The sequence below is a fragment of the Erpetoichthys calabaricus genome, chromosome 4 (genome assembly GCF_900747795.2).
Source record: "Erpetoichthys calabaricus chromosome 4, fErpCal1.3, whole genome shotgun sequence".
NCBI classification, from domain to species: Eukaryota; Metazoa; Chordata; class Cladistia; order Polypteriformes; family Polypteridae; genus Erpetoichthys; species Erpetoichthys calabaricus.
This window is the reverse complement of record NC_041397.2, coordinates 192,466,961-192,493,573: the sequence shown is the minus strand read 5'-3', so window position 1 is coordinate 192,493,573 and position 26,613 is coordinate 192,466,961. Positions and strand designations below refer to the sequence as shown.

The window sequence follows — 26,613 nt, the reverse complement described above, 5'->3', positions numbered from 1 at the left end:
GTATTTATCCTCTTTCTCTGTACGTTTACCATTCGTTTGCTCAGAGGTTGATGCACTTGCTGCTTAATGAGCAGCTCTTCACCCTAGCGTCCCGCTGCTTCTCTCCTTTCGTCGGCATCTTTTCCCGTTAAAACTGATTTTTTTTAAAACTTATTATGTTTTCTTTAATTTTTCAGTTAAGCTGGCACTTAAGTCTTCAATCTGCCTCAAGAATGATTAGCGAAGGTGGTAGACAATGAAAACGTCAGCCGTACGCATCCGCCACGCACGCACTGGTGCGCGCAGCTGTGAGTTGATTCTACAATAAAATAAAATAAACATAAAAAGAGTAATAACTTGCAGCACCGCTATTCAATTACACTTGCCTAACGCCTCTCCTAAGGGGAAATACTGTGGGATCTGGGCATCCGTCAAAGCAGCAATCACAAGCCCGATTAGAAAGCGGGAAGCTGTGATTTGTCCTCTCCCTCCCATGTAACAATCACAGCCCGTGTTGCAACGCACTATGTATGTATATGTATATATGTCTATGTGTGTGTATATGTATGTGTATATATATATATATATATATATATATATATATATATATATATATATATATATATATATATATATATATGTTCATATGTGTGGGAAAGCGAATAGTAGACGTGACGTAGTATATGTGTACCAAATTTCAAGTCAATAGGTGAAACGGTTTGCGAGCTACAGCTGATTTAAAATCCTGGACAGACAAACGAATAGCCACGGTAGCGTATTATAGAAGAACATTTTACTGTTTAATAATTTATATTTATATGCAATGTGCTTCTTATATATTACTTCATATTCTCATATAATAATGATGTTAATGTTGTTTATATTGATTTCTATGTTATTGTAAGTGCTCTTTATTTGTGGAAAAATAAATTTGGCAATTAAACTTATTTTATACATACATTTTATTTTTTTCTCTTGCACTCACTGAGCGAATCCACTGGGTAATCAGCTATATATATATATATATATATATATATATATATATATATATATATAGATATATATATATAGATATATATATATATATAGATATATATATAGATATATGTGTATGTATGTAGATATACAAATATGTATATGTATATATATGTATATATGTGTATGTATGTAGATATACAAATATGTATATGTATATGTATATATATGTATATATGTGTATGTATGTAGATATACAAATATGTATATGTATATATATGTATATATGTGTATGTATGTACATATACAAATATGTATATGTATATATATGTATATATGTGTATATATATGTAGATATACAAATATGTATATGTATATATATGTGTCTGCATGTGTGTATATATATATATATATATATATATATATATATATGTATATATGTATATATGTTTATGTATATATATGTTTACATAACCTCTTTAACACAGTACTTCTCCGCTGCGAAGCGCGGGTATTTTGCTAGTCCTATAATAATTGGGCTGAAATAAACATTGGACTGGGCAGCACACACACTCACATAATTACACTTACCTATTCACTGGAGGCCAATTTAGAGTTACCAGGTAACTAATCATAATGTGAGAGGAAACCACAGTTACCAGATACATTTGTAGGGGTAAATGTCTAATTCCCAAAAAGAGGAAGGCCTATAAAAATATAAGTACATGTTGCTTGTATTGTTACATGTTTCACTCTTGGATTCATAAACCATGTGTTTCTTTTTGTTTTAGGATGTGCACATGATTATTAGCAATCTTAACTAAAAATATAGCGATTCTGGATCTGTGAAGATGAAGATGGCTGAAGGGGAGATCACAAATTACCATGTGGAGTAATCTTTCCAAATACCTGCCTTTCTTTGTCTTTATAGCACTTTTTGGTCTATTGTTCTTGCTTAGAAATATCCACAACTTAGAGGTAAGTTATGCAAGTGAGTAAATTAATTTGTAAACTTTTGCACCGTCTTATGTATAATTAAGTTGGTATGATACAACAATATATATCATAAATTGGATAGAGGTTACGAGCATGCACTGATACAGTGCATTGCTGCACCCACCACACGACGAACCAACTCAGGATCCAGATTAGGACCCGAGTGCAGCCACAATTGGATAAATGACCGGAAAAAAAGCTTAACTGCAGTTTGTACTTTTTATACAGTATTTTTATTATTCTGTATTTCAGGAAAATGAAAAGCAATAATTTTTTGTGTTGTACTGAGAAAGGACAAGATGAAGAGAATAAAATGTTGGGAACCAGATTGTACCCCATTTAAAATGAGATAAAGATTGGAGAAAAGAAAACAAAAATTCCAAGTGAATTAATTGTAGACATTGAGTGTCCTCTTGTCCAGTGATTCTTTTTTGTGGCACTCCTCTTTGTGGCTCTTTGTTCTCTTGTTCACTGACTTCTATCAACATGGTTCTTTAAATAAGCTGCTGGGACGGAAGAGGCAGGACCTTCAGGGCCAAGCTGGCAGTGACATCAGTAGGCTTTGTCCTCTGGGCTGCAGACAGAAGGAGACAGGCTGTTAGTGATCGCATTTCTCCCAGTGCTGGTGCCTGTGTCCTTACCTTCATAAGGCCACGTGGATGCTCCTGACTTGCTTGATGTGTGACAATGTATAATAATGAACTTGTTGGACTTAATAGTGTTTGCAATCCTTCTTAATGTTACAAAATAGACTTTGTAGCACATTACAGTTTAGAATGAAGTACCATCCATCCATCATCCAACCCACTATATCCTAACTACAGGGTCACGGGGGTCTGCTGGAGCCAATCCCAGCCAACACAGAGTGCAAGGCAGGAAACAAACCCCAGGCAGGGTGCGCACACACACACCAAGGACAATTGAGAATTGCCAATACACCTAACCTGCATGTCTTTGGACTGCAGGAGGAAACCCACGCAGACAACATGCAAACTCCATGCAGGGAGGACCCGGGAAGTGAACCCGGGTCTCCTAACTGTGAGGCAGCAGCGCTACCCACTGTGCCACCATGAATGAAGTTGATCACCATAAATGGATTAATGCTGAGGTGTGGTGTAGTGGTGTGAAAGGATATAAACATATGTACTAAAATGATGGGTATACTCTAGATATTCCTGAATCCAGAATAAATGCCCATAATGCTAAAATACACTGAAAAGGTTATTTTATTGATAAAATAAAATCATAAGGAGAAAAATAAATTTAAGCAGGAAAAAATAACATAATAAAACAGATAACAAAAACTCTGGCTGGCCCTCTGGACCTTATCAATACAGCTTTACTCCCATGTCTGTTCGATAACATGCCTTATGCATTTGGCTATCTTCAGACACCAGAGTATGTTCCTTTCTCTTACCTTGTGTACCTCATTAACTCTTTGGCCTGCTTCCCACCATTCAAACCTTTATCTTTTTTCTTCTAAACTCCAAATCAATTGGAAATCTGACAAGACAGAGCTCTTATGTCCCAACCAAGAACTGCTTCTGGGGTTAGCACTAAAATCGTTTCTGGAGTCGGGAATACCCTTTGGAACTCTTAGGGCTGTCTTCCAAGAGGTTATAGCCTCCCTAACATAACACATAGAATGGGGCCATGTGTAAGGTGGCAACTTTACTGGGCAACTTTAAAGCATTGCCTTTCACCCTCATTGCTGTGTAACAATTTCAGTGTTTCTGGAGTTATTTCATCCAAGACACTCCCTATAAGCATGCACTCTAATGCCCCATGGCACTATTCACTTTATCTTCCCAGCCCACTGTTGCCTGCAACTCTAGTCCTCACCTGGCATGCCTTCACAGTACTTTGAATGCTCAGAAATACATGAATTTAGTAATACTGTGCTCATGGGAATAAATGGGAAAGATAAAGCATACTTAAGTTTGGCTGAGGAATTCACTCCTGAGGGACTGAAAAAGTATCAGTCTACACACACAGCTTGAGGCATCCAGGTGTTACTTCATTATACGAGATGTGAATTGTAGGAACTAATTTATAACCATTACAGAGAAGAAAGATGGGTCACTTTGGTTTGCAGTCAAAACTCAAAGAACATATCAAATTTAGAAAAGCCTGAGTAATCAAATTTAGAATGACAGGCAGTATGTCTTTACTGTGTTTGAAATAAGGATACCTAAAACATAATCAGTCAAAATGCAATTGAAGATATCACTAATTATGAAGATTAGTGAAGATGTTCTAACTGCTTAGGAACGAATGCTGGTGTGCAGGTGCTGCCTTGACCTACATTTTCTCTTGACCTTTGCCCAGCAGCTTAATCAGTCCCTAATGTAGAAATGGGAAAATAGTGCATGAATTGACTCTAGACATGTCTAGCAGTGGTGGCTGTAAGAACATCACACAGGTTGCTGGAGGACTGCATTACAACTGTTATTATTGTTCATAGCTGGGATTGTTTTCCTGTAGTTTTTGTTGTTTTACTGCTTTGTTTTCATGTTATTCTCATTTGTTTGTGGTTATTTTAGCAGTAGCAGTTAAATTTCACTGGCATCTTTTTTTCTTCAGTATACTATATTGTAGGTGTACAATATTGGAATTCTTACTAGTCAAAATTACATTTTAGAGAGAGCTTTTTTATATATTAAATGTTAAAATGTTTTCTCAGACACAAAGCTGTTTCAACTTACGCTAGGCGCACATTACTGGATAATCAGCCATAATCTGAGCCAAATTTAATCCTTTCAACTATTATATGATAATATCTTCACAGATTGTCCTGTAACGTGAAGTATGTAATGATTAATGTTAACCTCCCCAATTTACAGCAAATCATACATATTAAACATGTTCAATATTTATAACTCCAAGCAACTGGCAGACAAGCGGGAGAGCTTAAATAGACATGGCAATGAAAAAGTAATGTTTTTTGTTTGTGAGTATGAAGGTTAGGGGCTGCCACAGAGCCCCAAACCCCAAGCATGAACACACAGACACAGTCTTGGGTTTAATTCAAAGGGGGTTTTATTAAACAAGTACTTTGTACAATGAATAAATACTATATTTTGTCTCTTTCTCTCTCCCTCTCTCTTCACTGCACTGCTACCCCTCCAGTTGAGTTTTGCCTATCTCCGCTCCCAGCTCCGACACACCTGGAGAAGGTAGTGCGGTTCTTTTTATGGAAGACTCCAGAGTATTTGTGGTGTCAGGGCTTCGCCTGCTGGAAGCACCTCTGGGTCATACGGAAGCCCCAAATGATAGGAAGTGTAACTCCCTGCAGCACCCCCTGGCAGCACCTCAGTACCCCTTAAGGGCTGCACTACCAGACTACAATTCCCAGCATTCCCTGCAAGTGTCCAAAAGGGTACCAATATCCAGGGTTACTGCCATTTAGCTTACAGGGGGAGACAATAGGCAGGAATTACTGCTCTCCCCTGACCTTCCACCTTATGGGTGTCCCGTCCAGGTACGGATCCCAAACCAACTTCAGCTTCCAGTGGTCCCTCCATTATTTTATACCAGCTGGTCACAGAGGCTTCTTTCCTGTCCTCACATCCTTGTAGTAAATCAACCCTTTTCCCCGCCCGTCCAGCTCCTACAGTGAGGAATACTGGTTTGTAAAGTCAGGAGTATCAGAATCATGAGAGTAAGTCAGCTATTCTGTGTGTGTTGTTCTTTGTGGGAATTATCTTTTACTGCTTGTGCTACAATAGCTGACAGACAAGTGGACAAAAACTTGGTGAAATCTGTCATTATGTATGGGATCTCATAATTTTAACATCAATACAATTAAAAAAATACAGGAATTACCCAGAGATGTAACTAAAATATTTTAAAATGCTTTTAACATATCTTGGAATTGACTGACTGTTGAGGTATCTGAAATTCATTTTGAGATATCTTAAATATGTTTTCTTCTCCTGTTTAGATTTTTTAAAATGTTCAAAATCAAAGTGATTGGCTTATGTACACAATCCAATGGATGTCTTACATACCTTTTGTAGATTTGTGATAGTAGTACAATCAATAACAGACAATGAATATTAAAAAAATACTAATGCAGCAGTCATTATGAGTGACTACTGAGTAGCCTTACAAATTGTGGATAAAAACTGTCCTTAGCTTTATTGGAGTGAGAGCTAAAGGCCCTGTACCATTTATTGAAATGCAGGAATGATAAAAATGACTGTGCTGGATGGCTAAAGGCTTTAAAATTGTTTGTTTTCTTAAATAGCCGGCGTCATACTGTATATGTCTTCAACAGTGGAGAGCTGTATGCCATTAATATTGTGGGCCAATTGTACTATCCCCTATAGCAGGGGTTCTTAAAATTTTTAAACTGATGACTCAAACAAGAAAGTCAGTACCATACTGGGACCCAACAGGAGCATGATTTTTATAATGACAGCAGAGGCATATGTAGACAAATAACAATGACCATATAATCCATCCATCCATCCATCCATTTTCCAACCCGCTGAATCCGAACACAGGGTCACGGGGGTCTGCTGGAGCCAATCCCAGCCAACACAGGGCACAAGGCAGGAACCAATCCCGGGCAGGGTGCCAACCCACCGCAGGACACACACAAACACACACCAAGCACACACTAGGGCCAATTTAGAATCGCCAATCCACCTAACCTGCATGTCTTTGGATTGTGGGAGGAAACCGGAGCGCCCGGAGGAAACCTACACAGACAAGGGGAGAACATGCAAACTCCACGCAGGGAGGACCCGGGAAGCAAACCTGGGTCTCGTAACTGCGAGGCAGCAGCGCTACTACTGCACCACCGTGCCGCCCATAAAAAATGTTAAAAGTTATTTTTTCATTCAAGAATATTTCTCATAAGAATATTACTAATGTGGGAAGCAAACATATTATTAATAAAACAAAAATAATTAGTGTTTTGAACAGGGAATAGATTTCTGAAGTATATCACTGCTGGTGTAAATTCTTAGTGTAAGCATCAGTAAAACTAAAAAAAAATACATTCTTCATAATGGGTGCTGGGCAAGTATATGATGGTTTTTGAAGGATGGAATAAATGATCACTTACATTATAGACTTGACTCTGTGCCGGGTAAGGAATAAAGTGGTCAAAAATGGATTAAATAGCATTAATGAAAAATATGATAAATAGAAAGATAGATAGAACTTTATTTGTCCCCAGGGTGAAATCTGACAATTATACTTTAAAAAATATTATATAAAATTATGCTTTTCAAGTGAGCACCACAGTTAACAATACATTCTTCTAAATGAGTTTGCAGATGTTCAACATCCTTGTTTGCATTTAGTAATTCAATAACCGGAATAAAAGAATTGAGCTGCATAGCTAAATTGTTAGTAAAAAATGAATGCGCTATTTGTATTTTATACGGGTGAATGAATGGTCTAACTTGAAATATTAAATACTTCCAACTGACACTGTCATGAGCACTGAACAGTCCTCTCTGCAGCCAGTCTCACTCTTTTGATATTTTCTTGTGTCCTTCCAGTTCTCATTGGTTCAACAAACATGCTTTTCAAACTACCAGTATATTAAGGTTTATCAAACCAGTTTAAAATACTGTTATGACAAGGTATTGATCCTCACTAGGGTGTGAAAAACTTAATACAAAATTGTTACAAATTTGGACTCAACAAATTCTGTGATGGTTAACATATAATGAGACACCAATCATTTCCATTAAAACTGCATTTAGAACACAACACTGTCATAGCAGTATATGTGCCTTCACTCTGTAAAATCACCCTCCACAACTCCCTGAAAATCATCACATCCTTATGCCGTACCCATTTTTTCCATTTCAAAATTTTAATCTATTGCCACAGTCCACTAAACCTTACAAACTTGTCTCTGTCATTCCTTTCTTTTTCCCCCTTTCCATACCTGCCTTTCCTTGTCAGTCACCTCAGTTACTTGATTCATAGGGTGTGAGGGGTGTGTTGATATCATTTGAAATATTCATTGTATTTTCATTCCATAGAAAAGAAAGCTTTCAGTGATGCTCCAGCAGTGTTGTTTTGCATACCATTGTAATAAATAGTATGCTAAATGGACGGCAGTATATCGTTCACCACAGAATTCATATTAGATAATCACATGGCGACCCATCACAAGCATGCCCATAAGTCACGACCTATAGTTTAAGAAACACTGCCCAATAGAATTTTGCAGTTCTGGTTTGAGCAGGTGCTATACGAGAATTTTACACACCCCGTGTTCATGGACTCCACTGTACACGTGTAAATGTCATTGAGTTTAAAGACGTCCAGGCTTTACTCATCATCTGTTATGGTGATTCAGGGAAATATAATACTTCTGACTCTCTCAACAGATTTTGTTTTTTTTGTTATAGATAGGTTTGTTGTCTGCCTTCTTCTTCTTGAAGTCTAAGACCAGTCCCTCCCACCCATTGATCCCTGGAGATTGTTATTCCTGGGTCTTCAATACAAAATAGTTCACTAAGTGGCAGGGAGACCCAATATATTACATGTTGGTCTGTGTTTCACTTCAGTACTGACAAATTGCCTGGAGTAGGCCTGTCCCTTTAAATAAGTGACATGGTTCGTAGAGAATAACCCCAAGAGTTCCCAAGTTATCCCAAGACCTGCCCTAAAAGTGTCAGCAACACTGTGAATTTCATTTTTGTTTTATCAGTTACTTACAATTTTACTGTTAATGATTGTGCCATTGTAATAATTAGAGTTATTTCGGAAGATTATTTTTTTATGTGCGCTGCCATTTTTTATTTCTGGTTTTAATGGCTGCCACCACTTTATGTGTCTGGTCGCTGTGATGTTACATGGTTTCTTGGCATGTTATTTTTAGTTGTAGATTATTGCGCTGTGTCTCCTTAACATGTGTCCTTCTGTGTTTTCTTTAGTTTATGATAAATACTGTAGATTTTCTTTTTTATATAGTGGGGTATTAGATATGAAAGTTGATATGTTATATTAGATCACCTTCTAGATAATTTTAGTTGTTGTTTCTCTAAGTAAAGATCATTCATAAACAACAATTTACTTTTTCTTTTGTTTAACACAAATCTCTGTCTGTTTTAATTTTGGCCTGGTTAACAACTTATCCACCAGCTCTTTTTGTTTTCTTAATTTGTTCTTCAGTGCAACTGACACTGCTTCCTTGACTCATTTTTTGCATCTACCCAGATGCTTTAAATTGTCTTATTGATACATATTATTTATCCATTTAAAAATGTCAGTATCTGTTAAGCTTTCCCACAACCTGAAAAGTTGATAGCAGTAAATATTCTCCATGTTCTTATCCTGCATTGTCTTATTGTTTTTGATAATTATTGTATACCTGTTTTATTATTTCTAATTCTTATTTTTCTTCTAATGAAAAGAAATTCAACTGCAGAACTGTTTCTGCTCTTAACCAGCTACAGAGTGACATTAAAACAGCCCTTAGAAAGGATGTTTCTCACATGGGCAGCGCTAACCAGACACACTGTGGCTATCTGGCTTCTGACCTTACTCCCGAGGAGATTTCTGAAGAAGTTTACCTACAAGAGTCTCTTGTTTGGCCTGGACCACCTCACAAAGGGATCCCTTTTCAGCAAAGCTCTGACCCCAAACATAGCTTCTTTGTTATCATTAACTCCAAGACAGTGTTCCAAATTGGTGACATACTGGAAGTTTTGGTCCATATGCATGATTTCCTAGGTCATCCAAAGCAGCATGGTGGTGACTTCTTGCTAGCTCGCATTCATAGCCCAGAGCTGAAAGCTGGAGCTGCAGGAAAGGTGGTAGACCACCAAAATGGTTTCTACTCTGTGTATTTCTCTTTGCTGTGGCCTGGTGAAGTTCACATCTCTATTATTCTGGTCCATCCTAGTGAAGCTGTGCAAGTTTTGAAACGGCTACGCGAAGAAAGACCTGACCGTGTTTACTTTAAAAGCCTTTTTCGCTCTGGTTACTTGTCAGAGACCACAGTATGCAACCTGTGCCTTCCTTTGCACCAGCCTCTTTGTAATTACAGTGACCCACATACTGGTGAGCCTTGGTTCTGCTATAAACCCAAGCTTCTCAGCTGCGATACCCGGATTGACCATGCCAAAGGTGGCTATCAGAAGCACATTCTTGTTGGGAAAGAGATCCTGTTTTTCCAAAGGTAAATGCTTATCTTTATTTTGGTAATTTAGAAAGAAAACAAGAAACAAAAAAAAAATTTCAGTATGAGAAAAATGAATAAATGTTTAATTTGAGTGTATTTTTAGTTTTAAAGCATAAATGAATGAACAGCTGTGCTTTTGATAAATAAAATTTTTACTTTGGTTTCAGTGATGTGAATATCAAAATACCTATCTCACCCTCTGGTGCCGGCTATGTGGTAGTGAAAGTTCCAGTAAAACAAGGTAATTCTATAATCTTGTCTGCACCATATTTACTAAAATGTATTCAACATTTTGTTAACATCCTTTAAAGTTTATCCCATAGGATATCTTCCAGAATGTGTATTAGCTGATCATTGTCTCAGTATGGAAAAGTCAAAACAAGTTTAAGGTCCCTACACACTCTAATAGAACACCAACTTCCTAGGGTCTGTTCCAGAAAGTTGGATTAGATAATTCTGAATGTCAGAACGAATTCCGTCTTGATATGGCATGCTTTTGCACCAGCAGATTAGCTGGTTCCAGAACACAGGATATCAATTGGGTAATACAATCCTAGATAGGTTGATCCTGATTAACACAGGCTGGCATCTCTGCAGCCCAAAGCATCCATCTGGAGCTCCAGGTAAGGGGAGCTAACTTACTTGACAGTACTTGGCATTATTTGAGTCAGATAACACTCCCACAGCCCTAATATTAACCATAATCTAAAAGAGCTCTGGTCTATATTGGTGCCCATTGGAGTCAACTCCACCTACTTGGATTGCCTACTGGAGACAGCTCCTCCTACTTGGAGCTCTGGGCTGCAGAGATATATACTTGGACTAACATGCATTTACGGCAAAGAGAACAACCTTCATACCAGAAGAACAAGAGGCACTGGTGGAAGTGCATGCAGATTATCAGCATATCCTCCAACAGAGGGGCAACACAGCAGATGAAGCAGCTAAGGAAAGATAGATAGATAGATAGATAGATAGATAGATAGATAGATAGATAGATAGATAGATAGATAGATAGATAGATAGATAGATAGATAGATACATACATACATACATACATACATACATACATACATACATACATACATACATACATACATACTTTATTAATCCCAGGGGGAAATTCACATACTCCAGCAGCAAAAAATATTAAATTAAAGAGTAATAAAAAAATGCAGGTAAAAAACAGACAATAACTTGAATAATGTTCAACGTTTACCCCCTCTGGTGGAATTGAAGAGTCGCATAGTTTGGGGGAGGAATGATCTTCTCAGTCTGTCAGTGGAGCAGGACAGTGACAGCAGTCTGTCGCTGAAACTGCTCCTCTGTCTGGAGATGACACTGTTTAATGGATGTAGTGGATTCTCCATAATTGATAGGAGCCTGCTGAGTGCCCGTTGCTCTGCTACGGATGTCAAACCGTCCAGCTCTATGCCAACAATAGAGCCTGCCTTCCTCACCAGTTTGTCCAGGCGTGAGGCATCCTTCTTCTTAATGCTGCCTCCCCAGTACACCACTGCGTAGAAGAGGGCACTCGCCACAACCATCTGATAGAACATCTGCAGCATCTTACTGCAGATGTTGAAGGATGCCAGTCTTCTAAGGAAGTACAGGCGGCTCTGTCCTTTCTTGCACAGAGAATCAGTATTGGCAGTCCAGTCCAATTTATCGTCCAGCTGCACTCCCAGGTATTTATAGGTCTGCACCCTCTGCACACAGTCACCTCTGATGATCACGGGGTCCATGAGGGGCCTGGGTCTCCTAAAATCCACCACCAGTTCCTTGGTTTTGCTGGTGTTCAGTTGTAGGTGGTTTAAGTCGCACCATTTAACAAAGTCCTTGATGAGGTTTCTATACTCCTCCTCCTGCCCACTCCTGATGCAGCCCACGATAGCAGTGTCGTCAGCAAACTTTTGCACGTGGCAGGACTCCGAGTTATATTGGAAGTCTGATGTATATAGGCTGAACAGGACCGGAGAAAGTACAGTCCCCTGCGGCGCTCCTGTGTTGCTGACCACAATGTCAGATCTGCAATTCCCGAGACGCACATACTGAGGTCTGTTGTAAGATAGTCCACGATCCATGCCACCAGGTATGAATCTATTCCCAGCTCTGTCATCTTGTACCTAAGGAGCAGAGGTTGGATGGTGTTGAAGGCGCTAGAGAAGTTTAGAAACATAATTCTTACAGCGCCATTGCCTCTGTCCAAGTGGGAGAGGGATCGATGTAGCATATAGATGATGGCATCTTCCGCTGCCACCTTCTCCTGGTATGCGAACTGCAGAGGGCCGAGGGCGTGTTGGACCTGTGGCCTCAGGTGGTGAAGCAGCAGCCGCTCCATGGTCTTCATCACATGTGATGTTAGAGCGACAGGCCGGAAGTCATTCAGCTCACCAGGACGTGATACCTTTGGGACTGGGGTGATGCAAGATGTTTTCCAAAGCCTCGGGACTTTCCCCTGTTCCAGGCTCAGGTTGAAGATGCGCTGTAGAGGACCCCCCCAGCTCTGATGCACAGACCTTCAGCAGTCGTGGCGATACTCCATCTGGACCTGCTGCTTTGCTGGCACGAAGTTTCCTCAGCTCTCTGCTCACTTGCGCTGCTGTAATTGTGGGTGGGGATGTCTCTCCTATGTTGGTATCAGCAGAAGGATGTGTACAGAGTGCAGTACTCCGAGGTGAGAGTGGGTTAGGGTGGTCAAACCTGTTAAAGAAGATGTTCATTTGGTTTGCTCTCTTCACGTCTCTCTCGATGGTGGTACCCCGCTTTGAGCTGCAGCCAGTGATGATCTTCATCCCATCCCACACTTCCTTCATGCTGTTGTTCTGCAACTTCTGCTCTAGCTTTCTCCTGTACTGCTCTTTCGCCGCCCTGAGCTGGACTCGGAATTCCTTCTGCACGCGCTTGAGCTCATGCTGATCACCTTCTTTAAAGGCCCTTTTCTTTTGGTTCAAAAGGCCCTTGATGTCACTTGTAATCCATGGCTTGTTGTTAGCATAGCAGCGTACAGTTCTTACTGGAACTACAATGTCCATACAGAAGTTGATGTAGTCAGTAGTGCAGTCAACAACCTCCTCAATGTTCTCACTATGTGATCCCTGCAGGATATCCCAGTCTGTAGTTCCAAAACATTGTCTCAGAGCATTCTCAGCCTCCGGGGTCCACTTCCTGAATGATCGTGTGGTTGTAGGTAGGACTCTCACTTTTGGTTTGTAGTGAGGCTGAAGCAGAACCAGGTTATGATCTCCTTTCCCAAGCGCAGGCAGCGGGGTGGCACTGTATGCGTCTTTAACGAAAGGGAGATGGCGTGGAGGATATCACTGAAACAATGAACGTGTAAAAAGAGTTAATCAATAACATCTTTGTAAACTTTTTGTGGTGAATTGTTGCATTGTGTAAAACGTACCCCTGTCAATATTACTCTATTTGAAACATTATATGCTCTCAAGGAAGCATTGTATTCCATTTCTGCAATTTTAAAATCATCAAAAATGTATTAGTAAGACCCAAGACATTCAGTGTTCAGCATACATAGTGTTGTTCTAGTCATCACTGCAAGAAATGTTGAACGTTAACCTGCCTGCACTGAACCTTGTATTGTCTGGTAATTACATGACAAAAGAAAGCAGAGATTGATTACTTTAATATACAAATCTGCAACAGATTTTTCATTGTCTACTCTTTGAATGGTAACTTACCCTGTTCAAACCTGGGATTTTGGATATTTGATCTCAACATTTAGACAGTACTTAAAAGCTTACTTGTACGTCATTGGTAAAAACCATCAGCTAAGTGCACTACAGTACAATGCAGAAGTAGCACTGTTGCCTATGCCATTACAGAATCCCAAATCAAAACTATTAATAAGTGTATTGGGTGTGGGTATCCACTGAAGAGGAGAGTCTTCAGAAAAATTTCTTTAAAAGGTGAAGGACTATGCAGAACGGATGAAGGTGGGCAGTTTGTTCCACCAACCAGTCTATTATCAGTTATTATTGCTCAGAAATTTTGCACTTGTTTAAATTCAGTTGCCCTATCTGTGACTATTCCTGAGCAATTCCTCTTTGATGGTGGTTATTTATTTCATTCTCAAGAAGGCGGCTCATGTGTCTGAGTGTGTATGTGCAGACACTGCTTCTAAGTTAAGTGCATGTTTGCAGTTCCTTTGTTAATGTGTGGCATCTCCAATGTAGTGAAGAAAAGTGCTCTTTACTAAAAAAAAAAAAAAAGACAGGAATGTCCATTGTTTTCATCTATGTCAGTTCAAAGCCACAATGTGTGACACTGAACATGTCATGTTTTATGAGGTTGCTGAGATGTATTGAAGCCTTGGATGTAAAATGCTAACATTAATGCAGACACTTCTCCGGACATATCAGAATGTCTGATAAGGGTTGGATTATGTTTTCTGGACAGAATAGGGTGAAAGAGTTGTGCTACTATATTGATTTTTCATTCAGGAATGAACAAAACATAGTCAACATTTCATCATTTTTTTCTGTTCCTTAAATAGTTCAACTGGGATCAACATTTCTGACAGGACATTTATGGATTTCAATTTTATCACTAAAAACCTTCAGGGCACAGGATAGGGCATCTGGGTAAAACTCTTTTTGATGGTCCATGGATTCCCTGTAGTCCTTAAAGGACTACTGTAGATACCTCAGGCAGCTTAACAGTTGCTTTTCTTAAATGATCAACATCGTCCAACTATTTTCAGTTAAGAACCATGTTATCTGAAATATGTTTCCATGTAACTGCTTTTTGCCCACCTGCATCCCCACTCTATGTCTGTGGCTTGACAGCGTTTGCTGGGCAAAAATTGCTTACTGGATGGGTTAGAAAGGGGAGTCGCTGTGGAAAATACTGAGTAGATGAAGAAGAGTCTTGAGTCATCATTACAAATTAACTCCAAAGGGAACGTTCTTTATTTACACCAACTGGTGGAGCACCATGTGCTTCAATCAACGCTACATTGAAGACTGACTAAAGTTAACTTCAAATTAACGTCTGTGGTGGGGATTTAGCCAGAGCGTGTGACAGGAGTTGAAGTTTGCATCAGTGGAAGAAAAGGTTGCTTCGATGCAAATTTGAGAGGCAAAAAGGAAAAATTTGCTGCTGCTTTTGATTATTTGTTTAATATCTTTTCAAGATCCTCTGCCTTTTTAGAGACAGTGGGTTGACTGTTTGTAAGGGTACTGCCTACTGGGAAATGTCAATGCTCAGGTGGTCAATGAGAAAGATATCTAACTTTAGATTCTTAAAAATAAAGGTGATACAGTGATTCTTTAGAGCGATGCCATAGGCAAACCAATTTTGGTCACCACAAGAACCTCCCATATAAAGGTTTTACAGAAAACCTTTATTTATTTAGATCTTCAACTGGTTGCATAAATAGACATGAACAGATTTTAAAAGATATTTGAAATACCAGTGGGTAAATGATTATAAATGGACTCTTGCTGCATACAGCAACACAGGCTAAGTTTAGGTTTTCTTGATCTATCTTGCTTGATAGTATACTATACATTAAAGATTTCTGTTTTGTCCACAAATCTTTTCAAAGTATCTTAAAGTCATGTTCAAGTGTTTTGTTGTAGAGTTCCACAGCATTCAATAACAGATTTCACTTAAAAAAGTAGCTTTCAAAGTTTACATAAGACTCAAAAACAAAGTAATTATTACTTAAGAAGCAGGCTTTGAAACCACAGGCCAAAAGGAGCAACACCTATAAACGTTTAAGGGAGAGGGAATCTGTAAAACCCCTGACTCAGAGAACATAACAGGATTTATTAATAACTAGAAAGTTTATTAACAGTAGATTTTCACAAAAACAGCAAAATATTGAAAGATGCCAAAAAATGAGTCCAAAGCCAGAAAATCAAAAACCAAAAACAAAATTTAAAGGAGCAAAGAGAACCAAAGATTGAAGATGATCAACATAATAGTAATAATAATAATAATAATAAACTATATAGCACCTTATCATAAATTTACATGCAACTCGAGGTGTTTTCCAAAGATTAATCAACAAAAATAAAGATGCACCACATTTACTTGGATTATTATCATTAATGAATACTATGATAATTTCTAATAATGATTAAAGTTATTCCTCAATGAAGTACAGAAGCTTCTTAGCTGATTATGAAGCCTGAAAATGGCCCTTCAGTTGCAGAATTAGGTGGCCCAGCCCCCACAGGTTCAACAGGCAGTTTACAAGAAACATAAGATGAAGAACTAATAAATGCATAATCAACATAATGCAATACTACAAAATAATTAATCAACAAAACAATGTTCACTAACAAATAATATACAAACAAAAAATATACTATATTTAATAACAGAAAATAAAGAAATATGAAAAGGGAGAATAAAATAGGTGATTAAAAAGAAACTAAAGCCACGGAAGAAACACTTAGAATATCATGACAAAGTGTAAGAACAGATGTGATTGCAAAACTGACACATGAATTGGTGCACCACATATTTTGAACACATTACTGAAAAGCTTTTGTTCCAGAAAATGTGAGAGTATACACGTAAGCTTTAAGTAAATGTGCACACACAAGCTTATGTGAATAGATTTATCAGCAAAATTGGGATGCATGATAGAGTGTGAAATTTTGATGGAATGCAGTCCAAACATGCAGTCCTGACAAAAAATTAACAAAGAATGCAAAGAGACTTTAAAGATTTGTCTGTTCAACAATTCTCCACCAAAAACAGAGACCCATTGCAAAGGAAAGAAACATGTACAGTACATCTGTTTTCTCTAAAAACACTGACTGAAAATGGTTGAGGATTCCTGACATTTATGTTGTGATGCACAACTAAATTATTTTTATCTGTTGTAATTTTCTGCAGATCTGCCAGAACCTGTTAAGAGTATACATGCCGAGACTGCAAAGTATTCTCCTTCCGGCTTCTATTTCCAAGATATGTGGATGTCAGCAGCACAAATTTTAAAGCGTTTTAATGACACCTCGTCTATTACAAAGTGCCTAAAAGGAAAAGTCATCTACTTGTTTGGGGACTCTACGGTTCGCCAGTGGTTTGAATATTTAAATGCTTTTGTTCCGGGTACGTAACTTCCATACGGTAAGGTATTTAGTGCTGTGTGGACAAATTTTTTAAGATTATAGTCCAATCAGAGAGGTCTGTATAAAATTGCAAAAGAGAAAAGACTGTTATGTCTAAAACCAAAGTGGTAACATTTCCAAATAAAATTCAAAAATGCCTGATTCACATGAAAAAAATTGTTACCTTTCAAAGTATGACACTTAATGAGTAGCTCATATCCATATAGAGTGTTTGTGGTTGTGTCATTTATAGGGTAAGTGAATTACAGACAAACATAAACCAGAAAAGAGGAAAAGCACTAAATTAAAATGTTTATTGATAATGAGTAAAAAGAGACATTGTTTACTGGAAAAGTGTTTACTTTAAAATTAGTATGATTATTCACACATTAGAGATAAAAAGTGCTGTCTTTCCTACTAGAACAATAATGCCTCAATAAAGAGAAATGGCAGCAAACTGCAGGAACAAGTTAAATTGTTCCCTAATAAATGTTTTTGTTAACTAAAGAGCTTATGTTTATTTCTTTGCCACCATTCAATGCAAACATCATACCTATCTGCATTAGCAAAATAAACAACAAATAAACTAAGAACAGAAAAATACACCTCAGTTGGTGACGCATGTATTTTTTAATTAATCTTTCTGTCTCCATGCCATTTTTAAAAATAAAGAAAGTGTAAAAAAATCAGTTCTTTATCCAGGAAACTGCATCATGTTGAAGTTAATAGCATAAATGTTATATTTCATTGATTTTTTTATTACTCATTATATGCCCTCAGCTGCGGTGGGCTGGTGGGTCTAATTTTCTGTTTTCTTTGTATTTTCAGACCTCAAAGAGTTCAATCTTGGAAATCCCAGGCAAGTGGGACCCTTTCTTGCAGTGGATAGTGAGCATAATATTATGCTGAAATATAGATGCCATGGACCACCTATTCGATTTTCCACTGTAGCAGCAAGTGAGCTGCGCTACATTGCAAATGAGCTGGAAGGCATCAAGGGGGGCAAAAACACTGTCGTTGCCATTACCATCTGGTCCCATTTTAGCACCTTCCCTGTGGAAGTTTACATCAGAAGACTGCGCAATATCCGGCGGGCAGTACTGAGACTGCTGGATCGCAGTCCGGATACATTAATTGTTATCAAAACAGCAAACTTGCAAGCACTCGATCCAGAGGTTAGCCTTTATAACAGCGACTGGTTCTCACTGCAGCTCGACATCCTTTTAAGACGTATGTTTCAGGGGCTTGATGTTGTTCTAGTGGATGCGTGGGAAATGACATTGGCTCATTCTCTTCCCCATGCTCTGCATCCACCATTAATTATTGTGAAAAATCAGATTGATATGTTTCTATCCCACATCTGTCCTGACAGCCCAAATTAGGTTGGTTGTCTCCAAATATAACTTAATAATGCAATTCAAAGGTTCAAATTTTGATAAAGTAAACAGATCAGGATGTTTGCCTTTTTTTCTGGCTCAGGAGTTGTGGGTAAGAAAGTGATGTGAAATGTGTTTGTTGCTCATTGCACACAGTTTACTACAGCATACTACTGCTTTACTCAGGCATTCGGTATTTAATGGACTCTTGGGTTGTCGCATCACAGCAAAAGATTGTGCTGCTTCTTCTTTAAGTTAATTGCCCAGGATGATCTGTGCAAAAATAACTGTCAAGGCTCTGTTTTTTCTCTGATTATTGTACTCCATAAAAAAAAATGGCACTTTTAAAAAAAAATTAGGAAGGCTGCAATTTCAAAAGCCGTCTGCCTCATGGCGTGATTGCCCAAATATTCCAGTTATAGTCATTACAATCTTTTTTTGTAAAGGCGGAAACATACTGAAAAAAGGGTGATAAAGAAAATACAGTAAGCTGTCTTCAGCATTACTTGTCAGAGGTTTAAAGTGAACATATTGTATTGTAGAATTACAGTAATCCCTCCTCCATCGTGGGGGTTGCGTTCCAGAGCCACCCACGAAATAAGAAAATCCGCGAAGTAGAAACCATATGTTTATATGGTTATTTTTATATTGTCATGTTTGGGTCACAGATTTGCGCAGAAACACAGGAGGTTGTAGAGAGACAGGAACGTTATTCAAACACTGCAAACAAACATTTGTCTCTTTTTCAAAAGTTTAAACTGTGCTCCATGACAAGACAGAGATGACAGTTCCGTCTCACAATTAAAAGAATGCAAACATATCTTCCTCTTCAAAGGAGCAAACAATTCAATAGGGCTGTTTGGCTTGTAAGTATGTGAAGCACCACGGCACAAAGCTGTTGAAGGCGGCAGCTCACACACCCTCCGTCAGGAGCAGAGAGAGAGAGAGTTACAGAGAGATAGAGAGAGACAGATAAAAAAAATCAATACGTGCCCTTTGAGCTTTTAAGTATGCGAAGCACCGTGCAGCATAGTTAAAAGCTGCACACAGAAGGTAGCAACGTGAAGATAATCTTTCAGCATTTTTAGACAAGCGTCCGTATCGTCTAGGTGTGCGAACAGCCCCCCTGCTCACACCCCCTACGTCAGGATCACAGATAGTCAGCACAAGAGAGAGAGAAAGAAAAGTAAGTTGGGTAGCTTCTCAGCCATCTGCCAATAGCGTCCCTTGTATGAAATCAACTGGGCAAACCAACTGAGGAAGCATGTACCAGAAATTAAAAGACCCATTGTCCGCAGAAACCCGCGAAGCAGCGAAAAATCCGCGATATATATTTAAATATGCTTACATATAAAATCCGCGATGGAGTGAAGCCGCGAAAGGCGAAGCGCGATATAGCGAGGGATTACTGTATATTTAAATAATACTTCATTGTCATAATAATGTACAGTATTAGATAAAGGCCAGCTTCATTTTTTCAAAATCAAGAAGTCTCTGATTTGTCCTTTATTCTAAAGTACTGCAGTCTTGATTGCACAATGTTTAGTAAGATACAGGTAGAACACAACACAGTTATTATTAATGAATATTATTTCAGTGGAAATATTGTATGTATTTACACACTGGGTCTATACCTTAAAGGCATAAAAAATGCTATTTTCCCCAGGAATTTAAAAACTTTTTTTTTTGGAATTGGTTCTTTCTGGAAGGCATCTGTAATGCTTCGTAACTCAATTCAAGGTGTAAGACATTGCCTCTCTCGACCCTCCATTGCATTACATGCTGCGTTTATTGCATCATTGTATTTATTGTACAATTTTTTATTTGTCAGCGATAACTATTTTTTCCTCATTTCTGTAATTTTTCATAGTTTTCTTCCTAACACATTCAGCTTTTCAGCAAGTCATGCTTTAAGTTTGTGATGTCACTAAATTTCCAGGCACTGTCACTTCTACTTTAAAAGCAGTTGGGCTTAAAATCAATTTGGTGTTGTTTCTAAGTATATTTTTTTATTTTGTAAAAATATGTTTATTTTTATATTGAAAGAAAGATTATTGAAGCATGACAGCATGTTAGTCAGTATATTTGTTATCTATAAAACAGTGAAAACAAAGTAAAAGACTTTTGGAAATGATATTTAAAATTTTGGAACATGTATTTTTCCTTTTCATTTGACTAATTAGTGCAATGTGTACTGAAAAATGTCCAGGTTCCAAACCTAAAAATATGAAAAAATTAGAAGGAAAATATTTAATAAAAAATGGTAAAAACATATACCGGTAATTAAAGGGTATCATAGCAATTCACATAAAAATGTGGTCATTTTTAGTCTGTGTATGTGTTCAAGTAGTGCGGTGCTTATAGTGTCAAAGAAAATATAATATATATTGCTCATTTTCAGAGAAGTATATTTTTTGTCAACTTTTTGAATTTATTTTAAAAATTAGTACATCAAAATGGAATAATATAAAACACAAAAATAACAAAAAGCTGTTAGTAATGCATGTATTACCATTACTGTCGAAATATTATTACACATGGTCAGCGGTTTCAATATTTTGTTTTCCAGGTTTTTTAAGGATGTTTTACACACTAGCAGAATTTTGGCTTTCTTGGAAAAAAAGTCTTTTGATTAATGAACTTTCTGGTATCTTCAGAATAGGGAATATGCTAGATCCTAGACTAAACTTTCCAGTAGTAAACTTGTTTAATCGAACAGTGAGTACAAGTGACTAAATTGTGGCTCCTGTGCAGGTTTGTGTGACTGGGTAAAGAGCTTGGCAATCTGGGGAAGCTTATTGTAGCAGCACTGCATGTCACATACTAAGGGAGCCTATAGGATGGTTTAGATGGCCGTGGGCACCCTTCTCTTACAGTAGAGTGTACCAGACATGTCCTACTTGGAGGAAACCTAGGGGCAGACCCAGGACATAGGGTCTGTGTCTCAACTGACCTGGGAAAATCTACGAATTCACAAAGGCCTTGCTGGGTATAGGGTGGCCTGAAAAGTCCACGTTGGTGTGATACCATCATGACCATCAACAAATAAAGGAGATTTAAAATAATGAAGGTAAAAGTTACTTTTGCCATAGATGCATTTTCTTTGTAATAAAGCCCCAAATATGTCAGTTGATTCTGAGGTAGTTTTATAATGCACTGTGAATTCAGCACATGCCTTATATACACACACTGAGTAATTTAGATGCTCAGGAAACAAAAATTTAAGAAAATTACAAAACAGGAATTCAAATATGTACAAACAGCACTGCTTTGACTCCTGTATTCAATGTTTATGTTCAAATGCAAGCAATGTAAATTGTACATTATTTGATTATTGTCTCTTCTGGTTCTGTGTTAACATGTTCAGTGTTTCTAAATTATTAACGCTAATATTTTTGTTGCCAAAAACAATTGCATGATAAACCAAATTTAGGTTTGTATATGTGTAAAAACTTAAAGTGTAAATTAAAGTAGCATTTACTTTTTACATTTTTGCTAATGTTCCAATCCTTGTTTAAACGCTTAAGTGTTTAGTTTGTTTTGTTATTATCTTATTTTTGCTCTAAAGGAAAGTAGCACATGTTTTTATGTTGTAACTAAAAATTAGGTGTTTATATTATACTAGCTGATAATGAGATTTGGAGAAAATTAAATAAAATGAGGGTTAAACCCTTTGCACTCAAATTAATAACGTAATTGTATTTTGCACTGAGAAACTGATGCCAAAGTATGTTTATTAATTTAGTTTGTAGGTCTGAGTGGTCCATGCTTTCTGATTGACCACTTATGAATGGAAAAGCATCAGGCATAAATATTTTAGTTATGACCTGTTATACTGTCAGTTGTAGAATATGATGTGAAGCAGTTTCCTCCTGAAAGTTAATTTTGAAATTTTATATTATACTGAACTTTATGGTACTATAGAATATCATTTGTAAACTGTAGCATCAAATAGGAGCTTGAAGCCAGAAAGTTGGATAGAGATCTGTACATAGCCCTTACATATCCACAATTTAAACGTGGCCTCAGAGCAAGATGTCTGTATAGAGATGTGCTTTGAATGAGCCTCTTTCACCCAGCAAGTCAGACTTAACAGTTTTTTTTATAGTTAAGATGATTTAGACGCCCTTAAGATACAAGCTGCAAGACAGGGAATTTTAAAAAATTCTGAGACAAATCTGTTCTTTTGTGCCTGTAAAAGGTGGCAGGATAGAAAGATCTGTATGTGCAGTTCTGGGTGGCTTTTCTATTTGAATATAACGGCTTGTTTCACATATTATTTATAAATTTAAGTGATAGCTTTTTTCCCATTTTCATGTGGATTTTCAGTTTCTGCTCTGCTACTGCTACCAGTCTGTATACAAACAGAATATTTGTTTCAATGTGCGAGCATACAATATATGGCAGTTGGGGTAATGATTTACAAAATCAAAAAGAAAATGAAAACTTTTGCATAGTATGTGAGAATACATAAAAATAAATGTACTTGATGTAATGTAAATTTAAGGTGCTAAATATGGCACAGACTGGAGGAGAGACAATTTCTACTTTAAGAGAGAAGTCAGTGTAAAACTTGGAGAAATGATTCAGAACCGTGCCTAATAATAGCAGGAGTGTGAAGGAGATGCTCAACCAAACATACACACAATAGTGGACACTGCTGGGTAAGAGTGGTCTGGCAGATTGGCTAAACCCTGGAGCTACCAACACAGTGTACTCCCCAGACTTCTATGCCCTCTGTTGGTTTAGGGGTACCCCTTATCACAGTAGAAGTGCTGGAGAGGAAAAGTAACATATTCTTTAGGGGTTGATTGTCCACAAAAGATTTTGTCCTATTAAATTATACAACAAGTGGAATAAACTGTAGCTGCTGTCAGACTGGGTCATGAAAGAATACAGAGCCACAAAATCACACAGGTAGTGATGTTGTGAGAAAATGTCAGGGTTCACCAAGTAGATATTCATGTCTGAACAGCCTTCAAGTGCTCTGCCAACAGATCTTTGAGAAAGCAGTGGCATGATTGAAGCATGCTGCCATTAAAGTGATGGTGAACATACGTAAGTTTGATCTGGGCTGTATTTCCAGGTCAAGCTGGAACAACACAAGGCAGAAAGAGTGATGGAGCATGGTTCAGAGGAAGATGCAGATTATGGAAGAAGAGGATAGGCAAGTTAGAGCTGTAGCCATGAAAAAGGAGGTCAGCTGGATGATGGAGGCTCAATGAATTAAGTTTCTCGTGTCTTCCATTCATTTTGTTCTACCTAAACTGATCATTTTCTACACGCAGCGACTGACTGATTGCTTGGGCTACACAGGAGATTTACCAGCTATGAGTATATCCATTCATCCTGCCAAGCAAGCCTATCGAACAGGAAGTTCAGGTGGTGTCATGACCATGTGCTGTGCCAGCTGGCTTTGTCAGTGGAGAAAGTAAGGAGGAAAAAATTAAACATATATTCAGTGGCTCCACTTTAACCATTGCCTCAGGTATGGTAAGAAGGTGGTTAAAGAGTCAGGAGGTACAGCAGGTGACTGGGAGATGCAGGCAAATCTCAAGAGACAGCCCAGATTCCTCAAGGAAGTTGTCATAACAGACCTTTCACCAGATATCATCCTATTGTCAAAAACCATAAAGCAGGCCGTCCTTAGCGATGTAACTTCCATGGGAGGAATGGATATGCGAGACACATTAATTGAAAATCAGGAAATATCCCTGAGTGTCAGCAGAAGGGCCGGACAGTATGAAATCTGCCATTTGAGGTCTGATGCAGGGATAATTTGTCCGGAGAAGTTTGGGAGTACTTGGTGCTAATTTGTCTGCTCAGAGGAAGTTCCTGAGAAAGCAGTTAGAAATAGCCTTGTGGTAGGTATGTCTCAGAAATAAAATGGTGGCAACGCCAAACTGGCAACAAAGTTTCAGAACAGACATCGTACTCAGTAGACCTGAGTGGCTTAAAGTGAAGTTCCAGGACTCTTGTTCTGCTGTTAAGCTCTTCTGAGGTATTACGGGCTGAACAATGAAACACCAGTGAAGAATGCTGTGCTTTTCCAAACTCTGTGAAGCTGAAGAGTGTACTCCAGCAGACTCCACTGTAGCGAGGGAGGAGACTGTAAAGATGAAGAAGGAGTGATTGTAGTGCCAGGCACCTGTTAGGTGAGCCAGTTGCAATAACCGCTTGGTATTATAGATATTTTAAACTATATATTATCTAGGCAGTGTGAAAAATATACAGGATGAAGATTTCATTATGCCATTGACTTTTTAACCTGTTCCTCAGACAATATTGAGGAAGAATGTACTAGGTCTACTGTATATACGAAGTAAAATAGTTTTACCCATCTATCTTGTATAAAATTAATTATTGGTGTTGCTTGGGGGTTGGTGGCAGGATTGGCACTCCAGCCACCATAAAAAAACCTCACGCTGTTCCAGTGTGGTGCTGAGGTGTCACCTGCTGCACTCTGGTACTCCTGTCATGTGGTGAGCAGTGCATGCTCCTAACCTTCTACTCCTTGAGTTTAGTAAATCCTTGAAATATTTTTCAGATATATCAAATGCTAATTATAAAATGGAAATTATAATTTAGAGTGAAGAAATAAAAATATATATTTATGTGTAGGGATGCAATATATCCCACTGACAGTGTGAAGTTTTTGTAAACTTCTCAACTAAACATAGAGGAGATTTCCACTTGTAAATTTTCATGATTTTTTCACTTCTTTCCTACCTATAATGTAGGTCTAGGATTCCATAGATTCAGGTTTTAGCATGCTGATAAATATATTTGGGTTAAACAACGTTCTTAATAATTGTAATGTTAATAATAATAGTAATAAATTTGTATGTCTGTAGCACACGGTATAAACAATGTCATCTCTAGAAGCTTTGTATTAAAACAGAAAAGAAAAAAATGCACTAATATAAGAATTTTACATTAAAATTCAAAAGGTAGAATAAATAACCTATATAGATCACTGAAAGAGCTAAGTTTTCAACCTCAATTTAAAAAACAGTCAGTGATGGGAAGGCCCATACAGACTTTTTGTTCCATAGGTGGAGGCAGTGGGAACAAAATTTGTGAATTTCCCCTTGGGATTAATAAAGTATCTGTCTGTCTGTCTGTCTGTCTGTCAAAAGGCCTGATCTCCCACTGTGGACAGCTCTGTCTGCAGGACAACCAGAGAATTAGATGATGCTGACTGGAGAAGAAAAAGTGCATGGAGTATGTAGGACCCAAAGATACGTAGGTGCACTGGCAGCAAGGCGTTTGTTACTTGAGGAGCAGATTCTTATAATGGATCTGCTCCATAGCAGACAGCCGATGTTAAGTAAAAAATAGAAGAGTTATATGGGAGTACTTTTTTGAGTATTAATAAGTACACGTGCAACAGTATTTTGGATGTACTGTAACTTCTTGATGGTCTTTTGGGGGAAACCAACAAACAAAGTTGCAGTAACTTAAACAGGATGATTTAAAAGCATGGGCCAAATTCTCAGCATCCTGCATTGACAGGGATGATCTAAATTTGGATACATCCCTGTGGTGATAGAAAGATATCTTAGATGCAGAGACAATATGGCTATGGTATCATGGCTATGGTATGATATGAGTATCATGGAACACAACATTTGGGTTTGTAATTACAAGAGTATAGTGCAATCATGTGGCCTTTTACAGTAACATTAGTGCAATCAAAACATGAAGTACCCAGAATGATGGCTTCTCTTTTGTCTCTGTTTAGTTGCAAATTGTTTTTGCTCATCCAGCACTGTTTATCACCCAAGAATTTGGTGGCTTGTGATAATCCTAGATTCCCTAAATAGATTTACATGTCATCAGCAAAAAAAGAGACATTGTGCTGGTGTAAAATTTAACCTAGGGGTAGCATGTAAATCAAGGAAAGATAGACAACATGCTCCTTCCTTCCAGCAAGATAGGACGTGAACCATTCCAACACAGTATCAGAGATTCCAGCATCACTGAGGTGACGTAGTAAGATGCCATGGTTGAAAGTGTCGAAGGCAGCAGACTGGTCAAACAG

General features: G+C 37.9%; 1 protein-coding gene across 2 annotated transcripts; it reads left to right on the top strand.

Annotated features, from left to right (window-relative positions):
* The first annotated feature begins 1,750 nt into the window (after positions 1-1,750).
* nxpe3 (neurexophilin and PC-esterase domain family, member 3) lies at positions 1,751-22,260 on the top strand. 2 transcript variants are annotated; one of them, XM_051926279.1, is made up of 5 exons: positions 1,751-1,932; positions 9,375-10,105; positions 10,276-10,349; positions 16,979-17,194; positions 18,022-22,260. In XM_051926279.1, the coding sequence occupies exons 1-5, from the start codon at positions 1,840-1,842 to the stop codon at positions 18,573-18,575; spliced, it is 1,668 nt and encodes a 555-aa protein (XP_051782239.1). In that variant the 5' UTR covers positions 1,751-1,839; the 3' UTR covers positions 18,576-22,260. The 2 variants fall into 2 exon arrangements, with proteins under 2 accessions (XP_051782239.1, XP_028655945.1); XM_028800112.2 differs by having other exon boundaries at positions 9,339-10,105.
* Positions 22,261-26,613: the final 4,353 nt, after the last annotated feature.

Excerpts from the sequence above, each read along its gene's own strand:
- nxpe3 (XM_028800112.2), top strand. The coding sequence starts at position 1,840 with ATGTGGAGTAATCTTTCCAAATACCTGCCTTTCTTTGTCTTTATAGCA. Across the intron at positions 10,350-16,978 it reads GAAAGTTCCAGTAAAACAAG|ATCTGCCAGAACCTGTTAAG; the intron begins GTAATTCTATAA and ends AATTTTCTGCAG. Across the intron at positions 17,195-18,021 it reads TTTAAATGCTTTTGTTCCGG|ACCTCAAAGAGTTCAATCTT; the intron begins GTACGTAACTTC and ends TTGTATTTTCAG.